The sequence below is a fragment of the Meles meles genome, chromosome 17 (assembly GCF_922984935.1).
Source record: "Meles meles chromosome 17, mMelMel3.1 paternal haplotype, whole genome shotgun sequence".
In the NCBI taxonomy this organism is placed as follows: Eukaryota; Metazoa; Chordata; class Mammalia; order Carnivora; family Mustelidae; genus Meles; species Meles meles.
This window is the reverse complement of record NC_060082.1, coordinates 1,548,597-1,569,999: the sequence shown is the minus strand read 5'-3', so window position 1 is coordinate 1,569,999 and position 21,403 is coordinate 1,548,597. Positions and strand designations below refer to the sequence as shown.

Here is a 21,403-nt window from a genome sequence, read left to right as displayed (position 1 = left end):
GTTTTGAGTTCCAGCCCTGCGTTGGGTAGAGAGATGACTTAAGTGAACTTAAATAAAAAGTTCTCAGCTTTCTGAAAAATTATGCTCTATGGCTAAACTGATTTGCTCTTGAATCATTTGGGTTTTTTTTTTTTAAGATTTTATCTGGGATGCCCGGGTGGCTTGTTAGGTGTCTGCCTTCAGCTCAGGTCATGATCCCAGGATCCTGGGATCGAGCCCCGCATCAGGCTCCCTGCTGGGTGAGAAGCCCACTTCTCCCTCTCCAACTCCCCCTGCTTGTGTTCCCTCTCTCGCTGTCTCTCTCTGTCAAATAAATAAACCTTAAAAAAAAAAAAGATTTTACTATTGGACCCCTGACAGGCGAGCCAGCCAGGCGCCCTGCTCTCGAGTCATTTGAAGAGGACCCATGTGCTAGGCTGGCTTGTCAAACCACAAGGTGCAGGGGGTGGTTGAGGGCAGTGGCTCTTCTCTGAGTCTGTTCCAGAAGAGCAAGTGCTGGAGGAGGGACACAGGGCTGTCCCGTTTGCCGGCCGCCCAGCACCCATCCCTCCTTGCACAGGAAATGACATTTCATTCAAGAAGCCCCGAGTTTCCCACACCCAGGTCCGGGGCGGTCCGAAGACACTCCCTTCCTCCTTGCCTGATCCGCTCGGCAGTGACCCCGTGGCCCATTCCAAAATGGGAGAGAGCAGAGGAGAGAACCGCTAGAGGCGTCTGGGGGAGGCCCTCCCGGGGGTGGCCCCGAGCAGTCTCTTCTCTTGCTCTGGGAGTGGTCCTACAGACACACCAAACCATCAGGGTTACGCGGACATTGCGTGTCAGTGTGGGCCCCCAGCAAGCACCCGGGCCCTCGCGGGATTAGCGGCCTTTTGCCAGAGTTGCCCCAAAGCTGGCCGCACCCGTGGACTTGCATTTGGGTGAAGCGGTGCGTGTTCCTGGTGTTTAAGCCAATTCGAGTTGGGTTTCCTGTTAATCGTAGACAAAAGCATCCTGGCCGAGTGCCAAGACACTCTTATCATTGTTGTGCGACTGCGTTGTTTTTTTCGGATTTGCCACCTGGAGAAGAAGCGGTGTGCAGACTGACCTGCGCGCCACGACCGCGACGTCTGCGAGCTCGCTGACGGCAAGACGAGCTGAGGGCGGTGAGATTTGCCCCGAGACTGGCGTGCTTTCTGGCTTCTGTGAACTTGGACTTTATTTTACACGTTTTCTACAGGATCAGGCGGTGTGACGCAGCAGGGAAAAAATGCACAGGAAATAAGACTAGGAGACAGAAGGTTGGGCAAGGTTCTGGAATCCCAACTAATTTTTTTTTCCTTTTCTCTATTTTCCAATTTTTGTATCATACGTTTATTATATTACTTTGTCACTTAAAAAAGTTTTTTAATTCCTTCACTGAAACTTTAGAAGAGTAGGGGCGGGGCGCTGGGGTGGCTTAGTGGTTAAGCCTCTGCCTTCAGCTCGGGTCATGATCCCAGGGTCCTGGGATCGAGTCCTGCATCAGGCTCTCTGCTCAGCAGGGAGCCTGCTTCCCCCCCACTCTCTCTCTCCCCCTCTCTCCCTGCCTACGTGTGATCTGTGTCAAATAAATAAATAAAATCTTCTAAAAATTTTTTTTAAATAAATAAATAAATAAAAGAATACGGGCTTCCGTTCCTGCTCCCAGAAGGGAACCACATACGCGCAGGGAAGGCGATTTCCACAGGACAGAAGGCAGGAAAAATCACGGTTCCAGGCTTCAGGAGGTGCAGGGGTCCTCCGAGCACCCTGGGACGTGCCCCCGAGGGGTGTGTGAGCCCGAGCGCTTCTGTCTGTGACTGCGTATTTCCTGGTGGGACTGCCCGCCTCGCGCCACAGGGTCGGTGTCGTGCCCCAACCCCAGCGGACCGTCCGCACTCAGCCGCAGGGCTTTGTCAGGAGTGAGGGAGAGAAAGAATCAGCCCTCTTGGCTTTGCTTCAGAGTAAATATTTCCAATTACATGGGCAGGCTAGGGAGCTCTGAAGCCATCATGTCTCTCCTGCTAGTGATGGTCTTAGGAATGACAGTTTGAGAGGAAAACAGAAGGACTAGAGAAAGGACTCTTAAGTCCGGAGCCCAGAATCTGCATTTTTCTTCCTCCCGTAATCCATACCCAGCGTGGGGCTTGACCTCAGGACCCTGAGACCAAGAGCCGCAGCCCCCCCTCCCCCCCACTGAGCGGGCCAGGTGCCCCAGGGATCTGAATCTTCGGGGGCGGGGGTGGGTATCACACTGGGAAATGTGCCCTGAATCACCCCGTGGGAATCTGAGCGTGACTTGGCCCCCGGCCACCCAGCCCCCAAGAACACCATGCGTGCCTGCGGCTTTGGTGTGAGTCGGTCTTTATTTTGCACTCGCTGGTGCGCTAGCAAACTCCACGTACAAGAGGGCGTTACATACCGCAGCATAGCATCACAGCGTTAGGAAGTTTCACACGATTCACGTTGGCTTTTCTGGTTTTTTCTTTTGACACATTTATTTTGAGTTTTTTTTTTTTCTTTTTTTTTTTCTTTTTTTTTTTCTTTTTTTTTTTTACAAGAGAAGACACAAGGTAAAGAAAGACGACCACGTCGGAGAAGGATCCTGGTGAGGGCACAGTCACTATCGCGGCCACAGTAAGAGCCTTCCAAGAAGAGACCCGTCTCGTCCCCTGTCCCGAGCAAGCCGCTCCCGCCCCACGAGCCGGTTCTGTCTGCTTTCGTGCTCGAGCCCGTTCCCGGACATCTTGGCTGCGCTCCACTAGAACCGAAAGGAGTAACTCATAAAGAGAAACTCTTGTCTTCCCAAAGGAACCAAGATACCAGCAGAGAAGGCCCGGCTCTTGGAAAATCCGAAGTGACCGTTCCCTAACCCGTTCCTGACCACGAGTGCCTTGTGCAAACGCTCGCGTGCGACTCTCTTGTCTTTCAACTGACTCTTGGGAGGTGCGCGGGCTTCTTGGCCGGAGCAGCCGGCTCTGGGCGGGGCCGTGGGGAAGCCGAAGGCGGCCAAGAGACTTGGGGACAGCAAAGCCGAGGGCGTGAGGGATCAGGCGTGAGGTAGGAGGGAGGAGCCCTGCGCTGTCTGCCCGTTCCCACCCTGTCACCTGGCCTCCTGCCCGCTCCGCAGCCCGGGGGGTGGGGGAGAGGGTCGGGGGAGCAGCTGCCCCGCCCACGCAGCAGGGCAAAGACCAGACTCTCTCCGCCTGTTTGCTCCGCAGTGTTTCTGGGAAGGAAACAAAAGCAGGTTGCTCAGCGATTTCTGATCTTCAGACATTAAGGCGATGAAGAGGAAGCATTTAAGATTTTTTCCTAATGGGGCTTCAGAACGCTCCTGTCCGATTTACACTAAACTATCTTGAAATGCATTTTTAGAAAACAAAAATTATTTTCTTCTACGTATGATACAGTATTTACATTCGATGGAGTGTAGGATAGAGACCGGTGCCGTGGACACGGATGGGATCGCGAGTCCGATGGAGGGTGTGGGGAGGGAGCAGGGAGCGGGGACAAGAACAGAGTGGTCTTTGTGCCTGCTCCAAGCTGCTCAGCCCCGCTCGGAACCAGGCTTTAAAAAAAAGAGAACAACAGGAGGATGGAGGGAGCAGACCGGTCTTAAATGCACAAGAGCTAAGAGAATGTCACAGGCCCCATCGCTCTGTCTGCAGACACCCGGCCTCCTCGGAAGCAGGTCGGAAGGGGTGCTCTTGCGCGGGGTGGACCTGCTTGGCCAGGCCTCGGCTCCAGCGGCTGCTGATCCAAGCCACTCTGCGGGCCTCTGGTGGGATCTGCTGCCTGGACACGCTCGAGGACTGTCCCCCAGCCCCTGGGCTCTGCCCTCCGATGGGTCTCGACGGGAGAGCGGGGGCCGGCCAGGGGTGCGGAGACCCCGGCGCCCTTGCCACCGGTGGGAGGGGATAGAGCCGCGTGCTTCCCCCAGCCCTTCCCCTGGTGTCGACGCTGAGTAGGACCCAGGGCTCCGTTAATCACCCTGCTCTGAGGGACAGGACGGGAGAGACGAAGCCGGGTCACCCCGACCGCGCCTGCGCTCGTGTTTATTCCCTTCTCTAGTCTGAAGAGCCGCAGGTGCGAACTTCCGGGATAAACGGTAATTTCTGAAGCCCTTTTCCTTAGGAAGCAGAACCGATCTCATCTCCGCTCCCTGAGAAAACCCTAAAGCGTCTCCTGGGCTGGCACTTCTGAACAATAACGGCCAGTTCACCCTTCACGCCAGCAAAAGGCTGTCACTTGGCTGTGTTGCTGTCAGGCGGGGGCAGACACGCCGTCCTGCCCGCACCCACACACAGCACCTGGGGTCGGCCACCCCCGGCCCCCGGAGCCACCCTAGCCCGACTGGAAGGCTCCGAAGCTCTCTCCAGACAAACGTCCAGTTTCGGAGACCCGGACTCTACCTCCAAGCCTGCCATGTGCACGGCCCCCAGCGCCAGTTGACCCTGGGCTGCCCTCGAGCCCTCCAGCAGGAGCGGGGCAGCGAGAAGCCCGCGCCCCAGGTCTCCCCCTGCACACCCGGCCTCCTTCGGGCCACCTCCGTTTCCTGGCTCACGACAGACCTCTGGACCCTGAGCTCAAAGAGCAGAGCTGGGTGGGGGGGCATCCGACGGGGACGGCGACGCTACGAGGTTTTACATGAGCAAAACAACATCCTCTGCAGAGCTGGGGGCGGGAGTGACTCTCCAGGGAAGCCCAGTAAAAAAGAGGCCAATTTCAGGGAATCAGCAAATACAATTCGGCACAAAACACAATTTTCATGGATCAAAATCTGTAACTTGATATTGGCAGTTAGGCTAATTTCTTCAGTTTGTATTAGACATGCAAGTATAAGGTTACATTGTTATATATAGACTTGTGAGGCCTTTCCCTCTCTTTCTCCCCATTAAAAAAAAAAAAAAAGGATTTCTAGTGCCTTGCAAAGGAGAAAAATCGTCATCGCTAAGAACTGATCTGCAGCTGTGGTCATGTGGGGTGTGTTTTGTAAGAAATCTTCTACGACTAAAAGGAGGTTCTGAGTCCGCTCCTGTGTGGCATCTCCGTCCCCGCCGGCCTGCCTGGCCCGGGCCCGGGCGAGGGCGACGCGCCTAGTACTCGCTCAGACTGTGCCACTTGGCCACGGGCTTGCGCGGCGTCTCGCACACCTCCCTCCAGTGCTCGGCGCCGCTGCTGGTGACGCTGTGCGCCCCCAGGATCAGCCTTCCCACCGCCTCGTTCTTGGTGGTGCGGTCGAAGTCGATGACCAGGAACTCGATGCTGACGTCAGGCAGGAGGTCGGGGGGGATGTCGTAGACGAAGGACTCGTTGAAGACGGGGTTCAAAGTGCACTTCTTCACGTGGGTTTTCTTCTTGGCGATGCGCTTTCTGCCGTAGTAGACGTTCACCTTGACATAAGGATCTGGGGCCACCAGAGAGAAAAGGGAGACAGGCCCATGACACGGTCCTCCCCTCGAACGGCGGCTTTGTGGGGAGGGGGGCACGCTCCTGTCCGTGGTGACCACTCACATGTGGTCTCCGGGGACTGCGCACCAAACACACTCCTGACCTCGGGGGGGCGCGGGGCCCGGGGCACCCCAGAACACAGCAGAACAACTTGCCCAAGTCAGGAGTGAGGAAAGCCTGTGACACCAGGCCGCGTTTTCAAGGGCGCAGGGACTCCCAGAGGCCTGCAGGGGCGTGGGGAGGTCTGTCTCCCCTGCAGCAGGGGCTCAGTGGCTGGGATGCGCCCAGCGGGGGGCACCTCACCGAATGTCCAGCCCTCTCCACCCACCCGGGGCACCTCCCGCGCTAGGGACAGTTAGAGCCCGGGACCGGGGAGGGGACCGGAGGGCGTCAGGGGCGCAGGGGGGACGGTGTGGGGCCAGGGGGCCCGAGGCAGGTCGAGGTGAATAGCTGCTACCTGAGAGGCCGGTGATGTCCATTTTCGGCAGGTGTCGGGCTTTGAGGACCACCACGGTCAGTCTCTGTGCCACGGGCTGGTAGGACAGAGACACCTGGAGCTCCCCTCTGCTAATGCACTTCTGTGAAGAGGAAAAGGCAGGTGAGCGTCCTGGTGGGGGGGGGGGGTGGGGGCAGCAGGGGTGCGGAAGTTGTGCCTCCCGCCGGCGTGTGACTGTCACGTTTAACGGGTGGGGGAAATGGACCCATCCTCATGACAATCCCGAAACTAAATGCAACCATTTGCTCGCGTCGCGTTCCCGAGCGTGACTCCGGGGCCATGCAGGTCTGGATTCCGGTCCGGCTGCTACTCCCCCCCTGTGCCACCTGGACAAGAACTTGGCAGCTGTGTCCCTGTTTCCTCGCCTGAAGGGTGCAGATAAAACCGGTACCGACCTCAGAGCATCAAGACGACTAAAGAAATTGAAATGGGTAAAATTTTACCTGCACCAGCGCCTAGAGAAGCATGTTCTCTCCCGGGGTCTCATTCGGTTCTCGGGGCAACAGAGCCTGGATGGTGGAAGGCAGGGGACCTGGAGCTGAGCCTTCACTGTGCTGGTCACTCAGCCCCTGGCTTGGGCAGGTTCCTAAACTTCCTGGGGACCGTCCCTCTGTTCCACACGGGGAGCGTGCACCCGTTCTGTCTGCCTGCTCGTGTCTTGTCCAGCCCAGCTGGCTTCCTCCCAGGTGCCCACAGGTTGGGGCTCCCCTCTTTGAATCTTATTCTAGGGTCTGCTTGGGAAAGGAAAAAACCCTCCAGCCTGCAAGAGCATTTAATTTTTATTTTTTTTTTAAGATTTTATTTATTTATTTATTTGACAGAGATCACAAGTAGGCAAAGAGGCAGGCAGAGAGAGAGAGGAGGAAGCAGGCTCCCTGCTGAGCAGAAAGGCCGACGCGGGGCTCGATCCCAGGACCTTGAGATCATGACCTGAGCCAAAGGCAGAAGCTTAACCCACTGAGCCGCCCGGGCGCCCCTGTAAGGGCATTTTAACCACTTTTTTTTTTTTTTTTTAAAGATTTTATTCATTTATTTGACAGACAGAGATCACAAGCAGGCAGAGAGGCAGGCAGAGAGAGAGGAAGGGAAGCAGGCTCCCTGCCGAGCAGAGAGCCCGATGTGGGGCTCGATCCCAGGACCCTGGGATCATGACCCGAGCCGAAGGCAGAGGCTTTAACCACTGAGCCACCCAGGCGCCCCTGTAAGGGCATTTTAAACAATACTTGGATACGTGCTAGGTGCTTAGAGTCTGGAGCTGATGAGACCTGGCTCCTTTTTGTTTTTCTTTTTTGCTTTTTTCTCTCTTTTTAAAAAAAAAAATTTTTTTTTAAAGATTTTATTTATTTATTTATTTATTTGACAGACAGAGATCACAAGTAGGCAGAGAGGCAGGCAGAGAGAGAGAGGAGGAAGCAGGCGCCCTGCTGAGCAGAGAGCCCGATGTGGGACTCCATCCCAGGACCCTGAGATCATGACCTGAGCCGAAGGCAGCGGCTTAACCCACTGAGCCACCCAGGCGCCCCTCTTTTTAAAAATTTTAAGTAGTCTCTATGCCAGTGTAGATCTCAAACTTACAACTCTGAGATTAGGAGTTGTAGGTTCCAGTGACTGAGCCAGCCAGGGGCCCAGGATCCGGTTCCTGCCCCCAAGGAGCTTACCAGGCCCAGAAGAGACCGACAGAAACAAACCTGCCGTCATCAGAGCAGTAAGGAGCCTGGCTGAGAGCTGCTGGGGGACCCCGGGGAGGGCTTGCCGGCTGACCTCAGGGCTGAGTGTAGGGTTTCTAACCAAACGGCAGAGCACACAAGCCAGGGGTGAGGCTGCTGGCACAGGAGGGAGGGCACAGTTGTCGCTGTGTTATTGTTCTACAGGGACTAGCATTGTTCTAGCGAGAGCTGGAGAATGAACTGGAGGGGAGACGGGCCCAGAGGCTGCTGTCTCGGCCATGGACGGGACCTGGAGCGCCCGCAGCAGAGGGAGCGCGGGGCGGGACGCGTCTCTGGAAGAGCTCGCTGAAATGGACGCAATTTCTTGTGTTTCTTTTTTTTTTTTTTTTTTTAAAGATTTTATTTATTTTTTGACAGAGAGAAATCACAACAAGGCAGAGAGGCAGGCAGAGAGAGAGAGAGAGAGGGAAGCAGGCTCCCCGCTGAGCAGAGAGCCCGACGCGGGACTCGATCCCAGGACCCTGAGATCATGACCTGAGCCGAAGGCAGCGGCTTAACCCACTGAGCCACCCAGGCGCCCCAATTTCTTGTGTTTCTAACTTATTTTTTGGTTTTATTTATCTATGCTTCTTTTGTCCCCCGCCTCCTTTTTTTTAACTTTAAAAAAAATGTGGGACACCTTGGTGGCTCAGTGGTGAAGCGTCTGCCTTCAGCTCAGGTCCTGATGCCAGGTCCCAGGATCCATGCTCGGCAGGGAGTCCGCCTCTCTGTGGGCCACTCCCCGACTTGTGCTCGCTCTCCTTCAAATAAATAAGAGCTTTTTAGAATAAATAATTTTTAAACATTTTGTGTTTCTGGTTTACAGAGCAGGGATGAGGCTGGGAGCAGGAAAACAGAAAGGGGTGGGGGCTGGGAATATTGGACGAAATAAGGAAATTTGGGACAAAAATGCCCCCACTACCAACTCTTACTTCTTGCTTCAAAGCCCCAAGGAAACGCCGCCGGCCCCAGGAAGTGAGCTCGGACTGAACCCGGGCAGACTGTGCCCGCTGCCAGCCTTGCGCGCGCCGCACACCCGCGAAATCACTTCTGGTGAGTCCACTGTGTGCTGGCTGCGAAGTGGGGGAAGCCCGCTGTCAACGAGCACCACCGGGGGGTGGGGGGCGCCCGTGAACAAGGACAGGAAGTCACTGAATCAGCTCGTCCACGAGAAGCGAGGAGAGAAACCCCAGGGTCTGCGCTCGGACGCGAGGCCCAGCGCATCTCAAGGGATGAAACTGTACTAACGTATCACATGGTTCAGAGACTTTCCCGAGGCTGTTTCATACCAGGAACGTATGGAAAACCTCTCATAGGGCATGAAATGACTACAAAGTGAACTTAGCCTTTAGCTTTTGAAACTGAAGTCCCGAACAGAACAGACCTGAAAAAAGATTTTCGTGGCTTTTCTCTGCTAGATTGGAGACCCCGTTTCCTCCTTACCTACAGCCTAGAGCCTGTCTGCTCCTGGTTACATGGACGCACAGTCTTTAAACACAATTTGGACTCTAGAGACAGAAGAAGGGTAAAGGGGAAACTTGATTTGAAAAACAGTTTTTGGGGCGCCTGGGTGGCTCAGTGGGTTAAAGCCTCTGCCTTCGGCTCAGGTCATGATCCCAGGGTCCTGGGATTGAACCCCGCATCGGGTTCTTTGTTCAGCGGGGAGCCTGCATCCCACCCCCCCCACCTGCCTCTCTACCTACTTGTGATTTCTTTATCAAATAAATAAGTGAAATTAAAAAAAAATAAAAAAACAAAAACAAAAAACCAAAAAAGCAAAAAACCCCCCAAAACCCCAAAAGTTTTATTCGTTAAAAAAAAAAACAAAACCACGGACTATAAAATTATAGCTTGAATTTCCTAATTATTTGGTTAAAACGGTGTTTTGAAACTCACCCACTGGTTAGATAGCAGTCTGTGCAATCCAGACCCCCCCCCCCGCCTTGCTTTGGGGAAGTGGACAACTCCTGGTTGCCCTTCTAGTGATTTTCTCCCCTAAAATCACCCCTCGGCCGTTGCTGTCCGTCTGACCCCCCCCTTCACCTCTGGCCATCTCACAGGGCTGGTCCCACCTCCCGAATGCGGCTCTTCTTCTGCACGGAAGGCAGATTCCCGTCCCCTCCCCCTTTCTCTTCCCACCCACTTCCCACCGCAGTAGCATCGCCAATGTTCTCTCTCAAGGGCTCTTTGTCCGGGGCTGGGAGCGGGGCGGGGAGCGGGCTCGGTTTCCCAGCCCCCTGGCCTCAGGAGGCAGGCAGAAGCACAGGAGGAGAAAGGGTCTTATCCACGCCTGAAAGACCCGGGGGGCTTTGCTCTCAGACTGCGGCTCCCTCAGCGGAGAGGAGGAGCAGCTGCGTCGATCCTGGGGAAGATGGGCGCCGGGGGGGAGGGGGGCTCAGATCAGGCTCAGGGGAGGCTCTGTTCCCTGTGAGCAGCAGAGCCCCTTCCCGAGCGACAGTCCAGCCCCACGGCCTCTGCACGAGGCGGACCCACACACCCTCAACACACCTTCACTGGGACCAGAAGTCCCGAAGACCACCTCCCCACGGACCCCAGTCACGGGAAAACAAGAGAAACAAAACCCGCACTGTTCCAACGCGCCCGCACCTTCTCCCCAGCGTGCGAGTACAGCTACTCTCTTCCTGGCTCGTTTCTTTTTCAGCCCCTTTTGGCTCCGCTGCAGAACCTCTCAGGTTCCTCACAAATCTGAGATTTTAAGAATCCTGGTCATTCCCATGACCGTCGTCACAGGCCATCAACACCAGACGCCCCCAGCAAGGATAGGAAGTGATTTGGAAAACAATGACCTCAAGAAACTTGGGGGACTCTAAGGATGGTGCGCGATGCCCTAGCCCTCTCCGGACAGCCTCCCTTTCTCCCACGGGGATTTATCGCCAGAATGTAAGCTCAGGTTAATTTTTATCCAAGGGGCCCGCAGGCCCCCTCAACCGGAAGAGGGAGATATCTTGATCTCAGGATTGTGAGTTCAAGCCCCACGCTCGGTGTAGAGCCTCCTTAAAAAAGATGTCTATCTGAATAAAATATTAGAAAAAAAGCTACTCAAAAAAAGAAAGGCTAGTTTTGGAGATCAGAGATCTCAAGAGAGATCAGAAATTTGGGGCATTATAAAATGTGTACTGGGATCTTTCCTTCATGATCAAGGGTTAATTTCTAATGTTTCCTCCGTCTTGTGTGTTCATAAGTGCTGAGAGTGCTCTCAGTGAGCCCGCCTGCCCTCACCGTCCAGCCCAGATGAGACCCAGAGAGACAGCGATCGCTGGCCCCGGGGAAGGAGCGAGGTGGAAGGGTCAGGGAGGATGACCAGTCCCTGGCGTCTTTGCAGTGGGTAACGGCAAGGACGCGAGGCAGTTTTTCTGCTAAGGAGGGGAAATGCAGTTCAGGGGGATGTCATGGAGAGACGTGCAGCTCCCCGCAGTCCCCACCGGGGCGTCTGGGTGAGGGAGGCTCATGTGGCCCGTGTAGGAAGGGGACACCTTCCACAGACCAGCCAGCTCTCTCAGAGTGCGGCGTGGTTCGGAGCAGCTGCAGCTGGTGAGCCCAGGGGAGATCCAGGCGGGGCAGACTCTTGGCCTCGGCAGAGAGGACCAGGGGAGACAGGCAGAGGCCGCACCGCAGGAAGGCTTGGGGACCAGCAGCCAGACGAGTGCGGTGACGGCCATGGCCCTGCCCACAGGCTCCAGCTCGGGAAACGCTGAGGACGTCCGGGAGGCTGGAAGGCTCTGGCGCAGGGCCGCACAGCCGCGGTGTGTCCTGTCTGGGCCTCTCCCCGCGGGCCCAGGATCCTCGCCCTGGCTTGTCCCTCCTGAAGGGAGTTAATAAAGTGGAAAGAAACTTGCCTCTTGCCAAGAGCCCCCGGCAGTTCAGCAAATGCCATTGTCTGCGCTCCCTGGCCAGTGTCCTGGATTCCAGGCTGTTTTGTTCTCAGCCCAAATCAGTCCCTTTCCTGGCCGGCCTCTTCCCAGCTGCAGCTTGGCACAGAGCCATCGCCTGCCTTCGGCCCTGGCTACGACAGCATGAGCCGTCTGGGATCGTCCGGCCCGTTGCGGGCTCCAGCAAGGCTGGGGCTCCGGGTAAGGCTGGCTCAGGCCGTGGGAGGAAGGCAGGTGGGGCGGCGCGGAGCTGCTGGAAAGGGGGTCGGGGAGCCAGGAGGGCTTGGCGGAGCCCCGAGGAAAGAGAAGGCGGGCAAGGGGCAGGGGACCGCGTAGGATGAAAACACGTCACCGCCACAGTGTCTGCTGGGGCTTCTGACCCCAACCCCAGAGGATACAAGAGCCCTTGCTGTGCCGGACTCTAGGACGGCTCCTTGTGTCCTGGCCTTGGACCTGTGCTCATGAGCTGCCCAAACCCCTCTAACACTCTGAAACTGCCTGGGCTTCTGGGCTGCTGCGTGGGGGTGCGCCCCACGAGAGCTGTGGTTCAGCGGGCAGGGGCACAGGGCCTGCGACACACTCCGAGGGGCAGGGCCCCCTGGTAGAGGGCACACCCTTGTGCCTGGAGCTCCCTGCACACGCAGCCTCTACCGGCCCAGAAGCCTCTCTCGTCCGGTCCCGAGCTCCTCGCCAAGGAGTCCAGTGCGGGCTTGCAGGTGGGCACCGGGACAGAAGCATGGCCTCCGAGCCATGGATCTTTCTGGGTGGTAGTTTTCATTGGCTCTGATGTCCTTTCTGAACCTCCCCCCTACTTTTCCAGTGACTCAGGCTTCCCTGCCTTCCTTTACTTTGCCAAAACAGAACATAAACATCTGCGAACCACATATATCTCCCGGGAACCAAGCCTCCGCGACAGCAGAAACAGCGGCAACACCACCAGCATTGGGGCGGGTTTCCTGGAGGGTCGCTACGCGCCAGGGGCCGCGCAAACGTATCCTCTTGCTTCGTTCCTGTGGGAACCTGAGATCAGAGTGGCCAAGCCGAGCTCAGGGAGTGGGCGAGATTGGGACTCAAACTTGGGTCTGACTTCAAAGCCCCTGTTATTAGCTACTCACGTTGTACCTTGAAACAGGATTCAAAGTCTGCATCTGAAAAGCCAGCAACATCTCTCGCGGCCCCCTACTCTCTGTGTGATGCTGCTCAGATGGTCTCTCTCCCCCGGGGAGCCAAGGTCTTTAAGGGCAACAGGGTGCCAGACACATCGTCTCCTCCAGTTTCAGCAACATTTCCCAGATGCGACCCAGAAGCCCAGGAGGGTTCTGTACCTCCCTGGGCCCCCTGACTGGGAAGCGGTGAGCGGGGGCGTGTGGCTCAGCGGACCACCACACTGCCCCCCACCCCCGCTGTGTGACAAACGCATGAACTCGCGGGGGTGGGGCATGTTCCTGGCACCCCCGAAATTACAACTCAGGAGCCCGAGCTGGCCCGGTGGGGAAGGCCAGGGTGGCCTCTCATTCCCGTCCGAACGTGGAGGAAAGGCTATGGGAAGACCCCCCACGTGACCCGGCTGGGGCCGGACAGGGACGCGGGGGGCAGAATTACTGAAACCCCACCATGGTTCCCGGGAGGGAGATCACACACGACTTGGGAGAAGAAACTGGCCCCCATGTCCCGGTCTAGGACTGGTGGGGGCGAGTCTGCCCCAGGTCACCTGGGTTTCGCGTCAGGACGCGCACCACGAAGAGAAATTTCAGGAGCTGCCCACCCGTCCCTCTTCGCCTGCGAAGTTCCTTTTGGAGGAGGCCCCCCCCTGCCTCCTTCTGGCCCCGCTGATCCCTGACAGCCACCGAGCTTCCTACCCGCAGCCCCTCTCTGCCGTGCCCGCGGCCCCCGCCCTCCCAGCTGCTCCCCGAGAGCTCAGCTCCGCCAACCGACCGCCCCCCCCCCCCCCCCGACGCACTCTTCCGCCTCACCTGGATGTTCCTTTTGGTGATGTCCCTGGTCAGCTGCGCCTTGCCCGTGCTGGGGTCCACGCCAGCCAGCGGCACCATGACTTCCCCGATGACGTCGTCCCGGGAGAAGCGGTCGAAGCTGAGCACGAGGAAGTGGAGCACCAGGTCCTGCAGCTGGCTGTACGGGATGCCGTAGAAGGTGAAGGTCTCGTCGAACACGGGGTCCAGCGTCTTCCGCAGCACTCTGGTCTTCACCCGATGCCGCTTGTCAGGGAGGATGGTCATTTTGATGTAAGGGTCCGAGCCCTGGGTCTGCTCGTCCATCACTGGCAGCCCGTGGGCCTCCTGGATCGTCACCACCAGGGCTTTTTTCGGGAAGTTATAGTCCACGGAGAAGCTGAGGGTTCCCAGCATGACGTCCTCCTCTGGAGAGGACGGAGACGTGGTTTTGCTCTCCCCGGGGGTCAGGCTCGCAATGGGGCTCCTTAGTTCTTCCCCACAGTCCACCCTGATGGGTAACTGGTCCATACAAGAACCGGAGCCCGGGCCCTTGGGACCCCGGTCGGGGCCTAGCAGGCCGGCCTCGGCGGCATCCACCAGCACACTCCCGCGCCCGCCTCCCCTCCCAGGGCCGTCTTCGTCTCTCCGCACTTTGATGATTTTCTTCTTGTTGCTGAGTGTCTCTGGGTAGATGCTGATGCCTTTGAGCATGTGGATAAACTTATACGGGGGGGTCTTGTGCTTCTTCTCTGCCCGCTGGTGGCAGCATGTCCACACGAAGACGGTCACCGAGACGCACACCACCAGCACCGACGCCCCGACGAGGCCAGCCACCACGGGGGACACATCTGAAGGTGGGGACCAGAGATGCGTCAAGCCAGGAGGACCTTAACCCCTCGTCCAGACCAAGCCCTCCGCAGAGCCAAGGTAACCTGAGCCGGAGCCCGCGCGGCATCATCGCGAGCTCGCCTAGGCTCAGGAGCATCCCCTCTCTGGGAGATGCCCCGAGCCAGCCTCTCCGGGGCTGTTCCTTCCCACCAAACTGGACGCAACCCTCCTCTTCTCCAGGAAGCCTTCCCTGAAGTGCCCTACCCAACTCCCTGCTCTTCTCTCCGCCCCTCCCCGCACCCCAGGACTTGGTTCCCTCTTACTGACCTGCTCTCATGTAAAGCTGCCCCGTGTTACGAAGTCACCTTTTCACCTCAACCGTTACACAACACACATGGGCACGGGCCATGTCTGGTTTCAGAATGTTCCGTGGCATCTGTACGGGGTGTGTGGTGAGCTCGTGTTCACGGAATGGCGTTCAAGGGTGGTAAACGGCGGGAGGCAATAAAAAGAATCTGGATCTGAGTACTTTAAAACTATGTTCCAGATTTCGGCTCCCAGCTCCAAATACTTGTATTTTATTCTAATTTTACTTATTTTTTAAAAAAATACTTGTATTTTAAATAAGAGGAAATAGGGACTGTGGAAAACGTCAGCTTTTGCTCAAATATCACCTTCCAAGTAAGGCCTTCCCTACAAAAAAGTTCAACCTTCTTCCCACGAGTCCTAGTCCTGCTAGACTTTCTTCTCACGTCTTCTCTCTCTCACGTGCAGTGACACACACACGTATATAATTTTACTACAAGAAATATAACTTCACTAGAGAATAAGTTTCACAAGAACTGGTTTTTTTTTCTCTCTTGTTCATTTCTGTGTCTCACTAGCACTAAAAATGCAGAGCTGGTTCTTGGTACGTATCTGCTCGATGAATGCAGAGAAACACTGCCTCCTTCCCTTCCTTTAGTCTTGTCCTTTCCCACACAAGTTGGGTCCCTTAACGAGTTTGGGGTTGCTTTGCTTTTCCCCCGTAAGTCCACCAAACCCAAACTGGGCTTAGGCCTTAAAGGTCTCTCTCCATAAGGTCTCTTTTTCTGTATTACTTTTTAGGGGAAGAGGGAAGACCTGAGTAGGGCAGGAAGACCTAAGGAAATGGACAAGACTTCAACACATTCCAGAATCTTCCTGAAACATCCTCCCACCAGGTGTGTGTGCTCACTGCCTCACTCACTGCTGGCCTCTGCTCAAACCTTACCTCATCAGAAAAGCGCCTCTTGGCCACCCCCAGTGAGATATCGTCCCCACCACCCTGCTTGGGTTTTCTTCATAGCACTTCCTACTCCTGACATATGTTGGTCTGTCCTCCCTTACTGCAGAAGATTCCTAAGAACAGTGACTGTCTGCTTTGTTCACTGCTATATCCCCATGTCCTAGAACCATGGGGCACATAGTAAGTACTCAGGGAACAAACGAATCTGTGAGTTCGAAATACCCTCCCCACATTGGAAAAAGAGCACGAGTCGATCTGATTGCATACGTCAAAGGTAAAGTTCTATACTGGCCTTCAAAGCCTATTGATACACAACAGCAGACCTTGACAAGTCTGAGCAAAAAGTCTAGTTGTGGGCACCTGGGCGGCTCAGTTGGTCGAGCGCACAACTCTTTATTTTGGCGCAGGCCACGATCTCAGTGTTGTGAGATCGAGCTCCGTGTTGGGCCCTGTGCTGGGCGTGGAACCTGCCTGAGATCCCCCCCCCCCGCCTCTGCCCCTCCCCACCACGTGCGTGTGTGCAGGTGCGCTCTCTCTCTCTCAAAAAAAAAAAAAAAAGTAGTAGTTTAGGTGACCCCAAGTCGGATGCTAAGCTGTAGTATGAGTACGATGCCCCGACGGTGCGGGAGGGGTAGGAGGATTTCATCGGTGCCGGACATGACATGTGCGGACTGTTCTGTCTAGCACAGGCAAGAATAAAAACTGTTCTCTTCTCGTGTACGTTTGCTGTGTCCCTGCCAGGCACCGCAGTCTCTGAGTCAAAGACCTCACTGACTAGTACCACTGATATCCCCACTTTGTAACTGAGGAACCTGGGGACTCAGATTTGCCCGAGGCCACGTACGAGCGAATGGCAGTGATGGGACCCAGACTCTGGTCGGCCTACACCGGAGTGTCTCTCCGTTATGCATAATCAAGGTCATAAAAGGCCTGGAAACCATCAAACGAGGCAAAGGTGAAGGAATGGGAGCTGAGGGTCTGGGAATGAAAACCTTCTACGGTTACTGAAGGCATCTGGATGGAGGAGGTGTGGCTGGCCTCGTACAGCCTTACAGCGCAGAGCGTAGAGGCTACAGGAGGACACACTCCGATTCAGTGAGAAGAGTCAGACTATTATTAGAATTATTATTAGAACTGCCTCACGACGGCTCACACTGCTTCATGAGGCAGTGACGCTCCAGCTGAAAACTTTCAGAGGTTGGATCGCCCTTGGTCAGGCATATTCGAAAAGAGATCTCTTCAGTAGGGATTGGACTAATAAATGTCTCTGAAGTTCTTTCGCCAACATTCCATGATTCTATGAAAGTTGGGGTCAGGCAAGAAAAGAAGGGGTTACATTCTTTAATGATACAGTACAGAAAAGGACTAAACCATTAAAAAACGAAGGCCACCACGTCCACGGCCATACTAAGTAATAACAGTGTCTCTCAGGGACAGGCTTCAGCAGATGGGAGCAGCCTTGGTAGGAAGCTCCTTGGAAGCTCCTGTTCATCTCCTCGAGCCTTTGCATCTGAAGGGAGCTCAGGAAACAGGCGATCAGCTGATTGGATTCCACGGTCAGGGAAAATGGCACAATCTGAAAAGTGGCTCTCGGTTCACCGGTCAGGGACGGTCCTGAAAACCGCTTGCTACGGATTAATGACAGTGAAGAGACTGGCTCCATGAGACGAGGAAAGCGGGAAGCCAACCAGACAGGTATGTTGTTGAGAACGGTTTAGAGAGAGTTGTAGAGGCCCAGGCCGGGAGGCACCAGAGACTCACTCTGAGGTCGTGAGAGAGCACACTCATGCCTCCACGCCTGCTGGTAGAAAATGGATGTGCGAAGGGGAGAGAAGAGGTGGGATTCCCGTGTTTCAGGACAGGGAAGGAAAAGAAGAGAAGCCTCCGAAGTCATCTGTAGCCTCTCCCAGGCGCTCTCCTCCACCTGGTTTCCCACCTCTGCCCCCTTCTTTCTTTTAGTATCGGCTATCCCCTGCCTCTCTCCCCCACACCCACGGCGGTGGACTAGAAAAATCAGAGAGGCTGAAACTAGGAACCCCCACTCTTGCTTTCATCAAAAGCTTGGTGGGAAAAGGAAGTTGGAACTAGGGGCTGCAGTGAGGGTTTTAAAAGTAGTCGTACTTGGCAGTGACTGCTGCTTGCTGCTTTTGTCCTCCAAGGTCACGGATAATCGAGTGTTGGCTGGTGCACCTCCCAACGGCGAAGGCATTTGCAGTGAAGCACACTATGAGATGTGAGAAAGTCGGAAGCGGCAGCCCTCTACGTAGGGCCCCTGTGTACGTCTGAAGACCTGTAAGACGTTCGTGGGCTGTGCCCCGCGCTCTCAGCCTTGGACCAGACCTGCACTTGACATTCCCTTTACTAAAATAGCATTTCCCTATCAAGTGGGCCAGGGTGATACAGTGACATGACAATGAACTTTGGCATCACCTGGACATTGGTTTAAGTTCTAGCACTACCCTTCCTGTCTGAGTTCACCCAAGTTCTTTCGTGTCACTGAACCGCAGTTTCCTCATCCGGCAAATATACATAATAATGCCTAGACCAGAGGATGTTGTAAGGGTTAAACAAAATGGAGTAGGTTAAAAAGCTGAAATAATTTCTCTTTTTCACTAATATTCCTTCTAAAGGAAACCACTATGTTGGGTCCCGCACTCTCTAAATTTCCAAGGAAGTCTGGAACTGCAATTAGAGAAAAGAATATGCTGGAAAGAAGGCAGAAGACAAAAGAGGAAGAGCAGGAAGAAAATCATGGGGTGCTCATGTGGCTACAAAAGGAACACCTGTTTTGGAAATTTAGGACTCAACGACAGAGATGCAGAAGGTGGAGTGGAAGAAAGCGAGCCAGCTAAGAGTCAGCCTTGGGGAACCAGTGGGAAGCAGTAGCTAATGGCTGTGATCTGCCCTCTGGACACTTCCCCTAATCTGATGACGTCTTCTTGACCCAGAAGTGAGAGCTCATTCCCACGAACCCTCTAACTGCGGAATGAGAAAAGCCATTTCCTCCTTGGACTGCGGCCCCACCCTAAAAATTGTCATCGGGATGCTCAGACCTTCTGGGTTGTCTGAAGGATAGACTCTCCTAGGAGGCATGAAGAAACCCTTTGGCTGACAGCAACTCCCACCCAAGCTGGGGTAGAGTGAGGGAGAAGCAGGGCAACTCCTTTATTTTGGAACCAGAAAAGCGTAGCCCAGGAAGTTTGCAACCCTAGCACATTGTGGAGGAAGCCCCAAAGAGGGGAGAACTTGCTTATTCAGCTTTTCTTCCCCGTCTTCCTCCCTATTTTCCCCTCCACTCTCTGCCCCTGGAGTGCAGCCGAGCTGGGAGCCCGGAGGCCCCGGGTCAGGGACCAGCTGCTCGGCGATGACGTAATGCCTTGCCGGGTACACAAAGCGGCCTCCCCCCGGGCCGGGCCGGCCTCTCCGCCCCTCCCCCCGGGCCGGGCCCGCGCCCCCGCCAGCACCAGCGCGGTGAGTCCCCCTTTCGGAAAGGCCAGCCAGGGAAACAGGGAACAAAGGCCCGAGAAGAGGGGCCTGGGCGCTGCCAGGAGGCCCAGAATAGACATCACGTCATCCCCGGCTCCGCAGCGCCGAGCGCCATTTGGTAGCATCGGACGGACCCACCATTACGGTGCAGAACCGCACTTGGGGGCCTCGGCGGTCGCTGGGTCTGCGCCCCGCGCCCCGCCGGCCAGCGGCTCCCCGCGCCGGCGTCCCCACAGCCCCGGCTGGCCGGGGAGCCGTGCCCCAGCCCCCGGACCCCGAGCCCCCCAACCCCCCCCAGCTGCCATCTTGGCGCCCATCCCCCGCCGCCGTCCTCCCCCGCAGCCCGAGGAGTGGGAGGGGGAGCAGGGGGCACCGCCCTGCGCGCCCCGAGGGGGAGGGGTCCGCGTCCTGTCCCCCACCCCCACCCCGCAGCACGCTGCCGCGGCCCACGTTTGGGCGTCCGTCGCAACTCGCGACCCCCGGCGAGCCCCCGGCCTGGCCGGCCCCTGCAGCCCGCAGCTCAAGTTGAGGCGCCGCCGCCGCCGCCGCCGCAGGCCCCATCCTAGCGGGCCCGGCGTGGAAGGCCCCGGCGCGGGCTTCGCTCCCTCCCGGCACTGGGCCCCTCAGGCGCTGCGACGCTGCCCACTGCCCGGGCTGTTTCCCGACTCTACTCACCGAAGCTCGGTCGGATGTTGGTGATCTCAGCCATGTCGTAGCCCGAGGCTCTTGCTACAGATGCCTTCTCAGGGGTCGGGCACGTCTGGGGGCGCCCGGCCAGCACCGAGGCCGCCGCTGTAGAGCGCTAGCTCAGGGGAGGGGGAAGGTGTCTGGCGGACGCCTCCTGCGACGGTCGGGCCCCCGGTTGCCAGCTGCGGCCGCCTCCTCAGATGCTCCCGGGATGCTCTGAGCGAGGGATGCAGGTGCAGCCAGACTGGTCCTGATGCGAGGCAAGCCCCGCCTTCTCCCGAACGGCCCTCGGCAGGAGGCTCCGCCCCCGCCCGAAAAGTTCCGGAAGCCGGGCCCCGCCCCCTCCCGGAAGCTGGCCGCGGGAGGACCGCTGCGGCCGCGGGAGTGTCTGGAGCGCGAGACCGCGCCCCCGGGCGGGCTGTGGGTCGGTGCGGTGGGAACCCCGCGGCCCGGGCGGCGCGCACTTCTCCGTCCGGCGTCCTGCAGGCCCCGGGCTACTGCCGCCGCAGAACGTTCCGGCTGACGGAGGGCCCAGGGATTCGGGAACACCGCGCGCTCCGCGGCCCGCGCTCCCGTGTCGCCGGCCGTTACCGCGACGCGGCTTGAGACCACCCCGGGGCACCCTGTCAACCTCGCAAGCCGCCGAGGCGCGGCTGAGAGACCAGACCGGGTGGTGGGGGCGCAACTGAGCAGGGGCCGGGAATGCCCGTGGACGCAGGTGGACTGGTGGCGCGCGCATTAAAGCTCCTCCTCAGAACGGACGGCTGCGGCAGCCTGGACCCGCGCCGGGCATTTCCCGTCCACGAGTCTGAGCGCGCACGCGCACACACGCGCACACACGCGCGCGCGCAGGGGGAGGGCGTCGCGAGTGAGCAAAGCCGCACCGCGGTGAGTTCCGCAGGCCCGGGAACGCGGCGCAGATGGAGCTCCGAGCTTCCAGAGGCTTCCTTGGCACCGGGGAGAGGCCGGTGATGCTGCTGGCGCGGTCCTGGCAGTCACCCCACGGTTGCCGTTTACGGACGGGGTCGGGCCGAAGCGTTCGGATGCGTGGACTCGGCGGCGCGCCTGCAGTCTGGCCGCCGGGGCGCGTCCCCCGGCATCGGTGGAGGACCGTGGCTCCAGAAATCACGCCTCTGTCCCAAACCCGTGCGCCCCAGGGGCCTGCGCTCCGCCCGGGCCCCCTCCCGAGCACCGACCGCGGGCCGTGGCAGCGCGCTAGGACGCCGGAGCGACCCGGGCAGCGTGCGCGTCTGCGGAGTCGCCCCCCAGCCGGGCCCGGGATGTGTGTGTGACCTGGAGGGTGCGACAGCCGCGGCCCCACAGGCTCTCCCGTGAGCACCGCATCGCGCGGTAGCGTCCGTGCAAACCCCGTGTGGGGTGCAGAGGACCGTGCACGGGAGCGCGCGTGGTTCGATCTGTGCGAAACAGGGAGTCCGCCTCCTGCCGCGCTAGGGGCTCGCCCTTTCCTCGGTCCCGTACTGCGGGTGTCTCGCGGCGGGCAGGGTTACCTGTCAAGCGACACCACGGAATCGCGACCCCCAGCTTAGTCTGGAGCAGGACAGCTCCACGCACGGAGGCGGCCGGGGCTCGCCCCGAAGTTCCCGCCCGACAGCGGCCGCGCGGGCTTCCCCCGCCCCTCACCC

General features: G+C 57.5%; 1 protein-coding gene across 2 annotated transcripts; it reads right to left on the bottom strand.

The window, feature by feature from the left end:
- Positions 1–2,344: 2,344 nt before the first annotated feature.
- Positions 2,345–20,088, bottom strand: SYT11 (synaptotagmin 11). Of its 2 annotated transcripts, none has more exons than XM_045983023.1 (4): positions 19,749–20,088; positions 13,514–14,340; positions 5,906–6,026; positions 2,345–5,404 (listed from the first exon to the last, which is right to left on the bottom strand). In XM_045983023.1, the coding sequence occupies exons 1-4, from the start codon at positions 19,780–19,782 to the stop codon at positions 5,094–5,096; spliced, it is 1,293 nt and encodes a 430-aa protein (XP_045838979.1). In that variant the 5' UTR covers positions 19,783–20,088; the 3' UTR covers positions 2,345–5,093. The 2 variants fall into 2 exon arrangements, with proteins under 2 accessions (XP_045838979.1, XP_045838978.1); XM_045983022.1 differs by having other exon boundaries at positions 5,903–6,026; positions 19,749–20,080.
- Positions 20,089–21,403: the final 1,315 nt, after the last annotated feature.